A 7,803-nucleotide genomic window follows, 5' to 3' on the forward strand; every position below is an offset into this window, starting at 1 on the left:
TCCTCTCGTCGTGGGTTTTATGGAATCGAAACCTACTATAAGGAACTGAGTTACAGAAGTGATACTGTTTACATCAGCAAACACTCTCATCCTTGAGAGTATATAAGCAGTGTGACCTTGTCACGGCTTGAAACGAACGACAGCGGTCAGATATAAAGAGGTAAGATCATGCTGTAGCTATGTCACGGCAGGAATACTTCAGTTGCAGACTGGTTTTGTGCTGGTTTATTATTATTGTTGGGGTACTGTCTTTTAATTGTTCTCATCATCATAGGACCTTTTGCACAGTATGTCTGCTACCGTTGGCTCATTCAATTTATGCATTTGGCACAAAGCCTTTAATTTTTTGTTTTGGGTCACAAATTAGCCTTGGCTAGAAACTCACTGTGGTTATGCAACACAACTGTTTCATGTTATTGCAGCCTGTTACAATGTTGTTTGTATTGTCCCTGACAAAAACGAATAAAAGCATAATTCTAAAATTACTGAATTTAACTTAAGTCTGCTTCAGTGATTTTTGGATTATGACTTTTATTTATTTATTATTAATTCATACAAAATATTATTTTTTACAGTGTAGACTTTCAAGTCATCCACTGAAATGACTGAATCATTTCCAAATGTATTCGATTTCAACATCTAAATTGTTTTTAGACATTCCATCATGTAGTGTTGGATGTGAAAAGAATTTAGCATCATATTTATACCAGAAAATCAACAGCTATATCCAATTGATTTGAAAAGTTAACTGGTGATTCTGCATTCTTAAACAACCCCATCAGTCATTGTCGAGGTAAAAATGTAATTTCCCTTTTTCTGGGTTGTCAGGGTCTCTAGCTGGTTGGTCGACATGCTGACTGGTGTAATCACATCCCCTGCGTGGCTTCTGCTGCTCCTGCTTCATGTCTCTGTCTGCAGAACAGGGAGTATATACAGTAAGTCAGCCTGTGGCACAACACTATTGATGAGACGACGCCATAATACCGTCTAAGTTACACTTTCAACTTCAAAAGTTGAGATGAGTTCCGCCCGCTAGGCTTTAGCTTGTGCACTGTAGCTACCTCCAGATAGAATGTAACCCCCCAAAAAGGTTTGTTCAGTCACTTTGTTGGTTTTGAGGCCCCCTCCCTGTGTCGACAGGTAGAGAAAGGGGACCTAGGGAGGGTGACGTGAGGCTGGTGGGGGGTCCACTGCCAACAGCGGGCCGGGTGGAGATCTACCATGATCACCGCTGGGGGACGGTGTGTGACGATGCCTGGGAGCTGCAAGAAGCCCAGGTGGTCTGTCGGCAGCTGCGGTTCCCTGCTGCTACAGCTGCAGTCTCCATGGGGATGTATGGACAGGGTGAGCATTTCACCAGCCTGTCCCCTTCTTACACCATCCAGCCAGCAGGGGGCAGACGGTTATTGTGGAAATTCAGTTGTGCTACGTGTATCTCAGTGGAATAGGTTGAGTACATAACATTCAAGATGTAATTGATCGTTACCTGCTCTAATTTTAGATAATTGTTTATTGATGTTTTTTGTGTGCAAGGTTCTGGACCAATCTGGCTGGATGACATGAATTGCAAAGGAACGGAGAAGTTCCTGTCTGGGTGTTCATTCTCAGGATGGGGAAAACATGACTGCAGCCACAATGAGGATGCCGGGGTTGTTTGTGGGACAGGTACCACAAACTGGATTTACCCTGGATTTACTACAGACAGACGTACGTACTACATCCCTAATTCACACTATGGTCCCTGTTCTTCCCCTATCAACATCCTTACCCAACAATGTCCCTGACTGACCGCTCTGCATCTCTGACCTCCTGTGCTCTCCTAGCCTCTAGGACTCCTCCTGCTGTCGTAGACACCAATCGGAGCATTCCTACTATAGACCACTTCCTGGAGCACGGCTGGGGCTGGTCTGAGGAGTTGGACGACACGCTGTTTGACACGGCGCATTTATGTATGTATGTATGTATGTCTGTCTGTCTGTCTGTCTGTCTGTCTGTCTGTCTGTCTGTCTGTCTGTCTGTCTGTCTGTCTGTCTGCCTGTCTGCCTGCCTGTCTGCCTGTCTGTCTGTCTGTCTGTCTGTCTGTCTGTACGTACGTACTACATCCCTAATTCACACTATGGTCCCTGTTCTTCCCCGATCAACATCCTCACCCAACAATGTCCCTGACTAACCGCTCTGCATCTCTGACCTCCTGTGCTCTCCTAGCCTCTAGAGCTCCTCCTCCTCCTGCTGTCGTAGTCACCAATCCGAGCATTGATACTACAGTCCACTTCCTGGATCACAGCTGGGGCCTGTCTGAGGAGTTGGGCGAGCTCTTTGACACGGCGTCCGGATGTGACCTGAACGTCCTGATCCGTAGCCCCACTGGGAACACATCGAATAATGGCTCCTTGGGGATGGAGGAGACGAACATCTGCGCACACCGACTGGTCTTCTCCCGCCTCCCAAAGTTCAACGTTACTCGCGCATCCACCAACGTAACCATCGCAGTGAGCTTGTCCTGCAATAGATACGTAACCCACTTCATCAGGTACTGTGGTCCCTCTGAGAGACACTCTGTCTCATTTCTTGTGGATATTAAGCGGTCTATATATTTCCATTCGATTTCTACGGCATTATCAACCTCTCAAGCTGGCTTTTGAATGAATTGGCTTGTTGTTTTATGCTAACTTTCCGTCTCTTTAGATACCTTTACACGCGTCAGATAGAGGTGACCGTCTCCTCTGCCCCCTGCCTCCATCAGCTGGCCTCTGAGTTTGATGTGGATCAGCTGAAGCAAGACACTGGCCGGCTCTTCCCCGTGCTTCTCACAGAGGACAGCACATTCCAGACTCAGGTGTCCCTCTACCAGTACTCTGTGGAGACCGGGGACCTGCTTCTCCAGGAGACCTGTCTCCAGTACCTGTCCTGGAACTATGAGGCTCTGACCAGCTCTCCTGTCTGGAAGGATCTCCCCGAAGAGGTGCTGCTAGCCCTGCTGTCTCGCTCTGACCTGGTGGTGCCAGACGAGGCCTTCCTCCTGCAGGCGCTGGAGGGCTGGGTCTTAGAGAGGGGCGCCTCCATCGGCCCGGGGAGCCAGGCCGCCCTGCTGAGCCACGTTCGCTTCCCCATGATCCCCGTGGAGAAGCTCTACGACCTGCCGTTAACCTCCCAGCTCTACTGGAACCACGAGAAGCTGTTCATCACCGGCATGCTGAGGGGATATGAACTTAACGTCTTGCTCTTCGGCACGCTGAAGAAGCATCCAGGCTTCAATACCAACATGGCTCAATACCAATCCAGGATCTACACAGCTGTGCCATGGAGCATCACCCTCAACGCAACCAGAGAAGAAATGTCAACCCAAGGCGCATCAAGAGGAATGGAAGAATTTTACAACAGGCATAGATACCCGTATTATTTTCGTTATTGGACCACACCCAGTCCAGCCTACAGGAGGAGCCAATATTTCCACACACCGGTCCATAATAGTATGATCTTCCAGGAGAGCAGTATTGGCTGGAAAGCAGACATCTTCATGAGCGAACGTGAATGTTTAAACAATGGGTTCAACTGTGACTCCACCCCCGCCGCGAGCCTCTCCGTCCGATCCAGTCTCAGACAGTACAGCAGCATTCGCTTCAGCAACAGGCTGCTCATACTGTGCGAGGGCAAGTATGTGTCTCAGGTCCAGGACTTCAAGGAGAACCTGGTTCTGTTGCCCAGTAGTAATAGTAGCCATTCCTTGACCTTCCCCTGTCGCAATGACAATTATGGTTATCGCTTTGTGGTGAGACCAGGGTACATGGCAGTGTAGTCAGGCAGCACTGATACCTCAAGGATCTCACTGTACCTCCAATCAAATGATTATGTTTTGTCACCAATCAAGCGCTAACATATTGATTACAGTTGAAAAGTATTCTTGGATGCAATATGTATCAAAATGTCTCTGTTCTCCGATCAGCATTTAATAGAAAGGCATCTAAATAAAGTGATTTCAATACTTAATTGCAGAGTACAATATGTATAAAATGTCTCTGTTCTCTGATCAGCATTTAATAGAAATCTAAATAAAGGCATTTCAATACTTAATTGCGGAATATGTTTTTATTTTCCTGAAAGTGTTGTTTCTCATCATGTGACCTCTTCAGCAGCAATACCAAATGGGCCACTAGAGGGTGATATTCTGCCATCTGTCATATACGCACTATACACATATGATGACGCTAGGTATGCTGTCACTATACACTACTGTATATAGTGACCCAATATATACTTCATATAGTTCTGTCATTCAGGTACCGGGTGGCCTGGGGGAAGAAACTCTTCCTGAGTCTCCCTGTGCCTGCCATGTGGTACTGTCCCTCTTCCCTATCCGTAGCAGAGAGTCCATTGTCATGACATCAGCTGTAGATGTTGCCCAGCAGCAGAGCAGGTTGTCAAAGTACCACAGCACTTCACCGAAAACGGGTGTAGTACCTCGATATAGTGTTAAAATAGCAATTCAAGCCTTGCTATTTCAGACACGAACTTTGTGCCCATGTCTGCACAGAGAGAGAGAGAGAGAGAGAGAGAAAGTGTCCTCTCTTATCACTGAATCATGGAATATTCCAGGCATATGTGAGTAGTCAATAGTCATGGTACGTTTCCATTTCTAATTGTCAGAGGGTTTAGAATGATGCAAGCGGACTTGTCTGAGCAGGTCGGGAAAAAAAGCATGAATCACAAGAATTCGTACGGGTGAGTTATTATTGAAAGTTTATTGGGATAACCCCTTGAGATGAATCATCTCGTTTTCAAGGGGGATCCAGCTCAAAACATACAATACAACACAACACAATACAACACAGTACAAAGCAATTCAACACGACACAATACAACACAGTACAACGCAATACAACACAGTTGTTTCTGGGATTGCGTCTACACTGTACGTGAGGGAAGAGGTGCTCCGCATATTACTGATGTGATACAGGAAGTAATAGTTTAGTCTGGTGAGGATGGATGATGGAGTATATGAATCATCTAATTATATGCACACCCGTTTGACAAAGTGTGTTTTTGTTAGCCTCAGAAGAGTTTCATATTTCAAAAACCTTTCAAGTTCAAAATTAAATCAGATATGTTTCTGTTTTGCTATCAGTAATAACTCGTAAGATATTTGTCTCTGTATTGATATTTACAAGCCACTGCATTGCAACAACTTTACCAGATAGGCAGGACTCAACACCTCCAAAGCTCAGTGATGTACCTGTATAACTCCATCATCACAGCCTTGGGAATAATTAATAATAATTATAATTACAGTATAGGGATCTTTAATCAGCCACACAGCAAGTGACACACACATGTACACAGGTAAACGGCAACACCGGTAGAATTTGTCCTCTACATTTTCCCATCCCAGCCGTCCTCCTCCAGGGGCATCCAGGCCCAGATAGCAAGCGGATGTGTAATGATTCTGGGCCGTATATGGGCCGGAACTAAGCCACAAGGGCCAGATCTGGCTTGTATATGGCCCAGATCCGCTTGCTATCTGGGGGAGCAGTGGGCAGCCTCGTCAGTGGCGCCCAGGAAGTCTTAAGTGCTCGGTTCAGGTCCTGGTCATACAGGGACAGAAGAATATCTGTTCATCTGAATGGGTTTTTATGTATTGGGTTCTTGGGAGGAAACCCTCGCGAACACGGGGAGAACATGTGTGACCCAGGTGAGACCCCGCCTTGATGTGTCGTCTGAGTTCAAAAGATCACATAGCCTCCCTGACCTCTCCCTGGCGACATAAGTATGACTCATACGCACACTTGCACAACATCAGTCTCGATGTCCTAACATCAGTAAATGCCTGGTGAATGTCAAGTACTTTCCCCCTCCAGGAAAAGTGATGTTAATTTCCTTGTCATATCCTGGTCGACCTTGTGTTAGTAATAGGTTAGATGAAAGCGCACGCACATGGAGGTATTTCGTGAAAGTAGAAGTTCCCCTGTTGTGGTGAATAAGTAACGACATTACGGTAGCCTACGTAGCCACCACCGAAATTTCACTTGAAATATGACTGTGCATTCACTGAGGTTGCGCTACAGACAGACGTCAGACTGTTGACTCATCATCACATAGCACACATTGAAGACCACTTGACCCCAAATCTCTAATGGCAACACCCTGTCTGGCTCTTCCTGGTTACAGCAGAAAGACCCAGTCATGTACTGTGCCACCGCAAATGTCCAACTCCAACTCATCATACCGAGCCGGAAACCATATCCGGTGTTTTAGTCAGGGAAATCTCTCGTGAGATGTAGCTTTGCTGATAAATGGAAGACTGTGGGAAGGGTCCAGTGGGCTACATCTGGCACTAATTTAAGGAAGCAAAAAACAGGCAGAGCAGTGACAGAGAGGGCGGAGGAGGAGGTGGAGGGCAGGGTGGTGGTGCTCAGGTCACCGTTGAGCCCATTCCTCTCAAAACTGCACGAGCAATGATGGAGGATCAGGGAGGATGTGGGTCACTGCCACCGCACCCACAATTCCCCACAATGAGACCCTCGTTTTTCTGTCTCGCTGGGTACTTCCTTTAGAGAGTATTTCTGTCCTTGCGAGTCTATAATTTGGGCCGGTGAAGTCCGACCATTTCCATACCCCTCCGGGTGCTTGTAGTGTGTGTCTACAGAGGAGCTGCTTACATTGCAATTCTTTGCCAAATTCAGTCCAGCCTCACTGTACAAATGAAAACCTCACGTCCATTCAATAATACAAACAGATATAAACTAGTGAATGCAGGCCTGTATACTTCTTGTGCTATGTTTTTTTGTTTACTGTTGACTTTCTGTAATAGCCTAATAATAAAGCATAGGAAGCCATATCTTCAACAGAATTCCCCAAATGTTTTCCCACGATAAGAGGTGAGAAATGTTTATCAACAACATGTCCGCTTCATGCCATCAAAATGCTGGAGTCGGAGTGGGTAGGAGGTGAAGGTGTCTGGATTAGGACCGGCGGCCAGGACAGAGCTGTGATCTGAGCCGAGTGCACCACATCAGTCGGCATCACGGCGCAGAGGAAGCTGGTTGTTTTGACAGGGGGGTGGCTGGCCTTGCCCAGAAATAGAGACGCCTACTGTTCCCCGGTGGCTTTGGGCACACTGTGGAACGGAGACGAAAGCATATTTCTACCCATTTGATCTGGGATCTACCACTTCCTTTCACATCGGCTTGATTTGCTCCCTAAATCCCAGATGCTCGGCTCAGACATACTCCTCAGGCTTAATCCAAGCACATTTCTGGATGAGTTGTCAACATCTGAGTGCGTCAGGTGTCAAACGATTGCAGGGGTTTAGATGAATCATGCTGGTTTGTGAAAGGGAATTTTACAACCTGCTACCTTGCGAGCACCATCTGATTTCCCTATGACTGAAGCAAGTACAAGTAAGATACCTTGGTTAGGGATGCAGCCCCCCCCCCCCTCTCCCATGTACAGACATGGAGTAGGACAGACCTGTGGAAAAGCAACCCAGCAAAAAATACTTAATTGTGGAAAAGACTGGAGAACCCAATGGACCTACAGACTAAAGCCAACGATGATGTCAGAGATGTGGAGCAAGGCGACCACAGCAGATACAACTCATTCTGATCTGTCCTGCTCATTATTCACTGGAAGGCCCCGTCATGCACTCTTCGTGATCTCTGCCACTCGGCCAGAAACAACATTTGAGACCAGAAACAACATTTGAGGCCACAAACCCGACTCCTTTCTTGGAGTGGTGTTGCAGTGGTAAAGTTTCCAACAAAGGGACCATCCAGTTTTGTGCCTGAGTAGCAGATGAGAAATGCCCAA

General features: G+C 46.7%; 1 protein-coding gene across 1 annotated transcript; it reads left to right on the forward strand.

Annotated features, from left to right (window-relative positions):
* Window positions 1–850: 850 nt before the first annotated feature.
* Window positions 851–4,021, forward strand: LOC311309777 (galectin-3-binding protein A-like; the record flags this gene model as incomplete). The annotated part of the gene is made up of 6 exons (XM_084439100.1): window positions 851–860; window positions 1,141–1,344; window positions 1,534–1,707; window positions 1,824–1,949; window positions 2,206–2,530; window positions 2,686–4,021. The coding sequence occupies 6 exons, from the start codon at window positions 851–853 to the stop codon at window positions 3,794–3,796; spliced, it is 1,950 nt and encodes a 649-aa protein (XP_084295226.1). The 3' UTR covers window positions 3,797–4,021.
* Window positions 4,022–7,803: the final 3,782 nt, after the last annotated feature.

The sequence above is a fragment of the Borostomias antarcticus genome (genome assembly GCF_949987555.1).
Source record: "Borostomias antarcticus genome assembly, chromosome: 5".
Taxonomy (NCBI): domain Eukaryota; kingdom Metazoa; phylum Chordata; class Actinopteri; order Stomiiformes; family Stomiidae; genus Borostomias; species Borostomias antarcticus.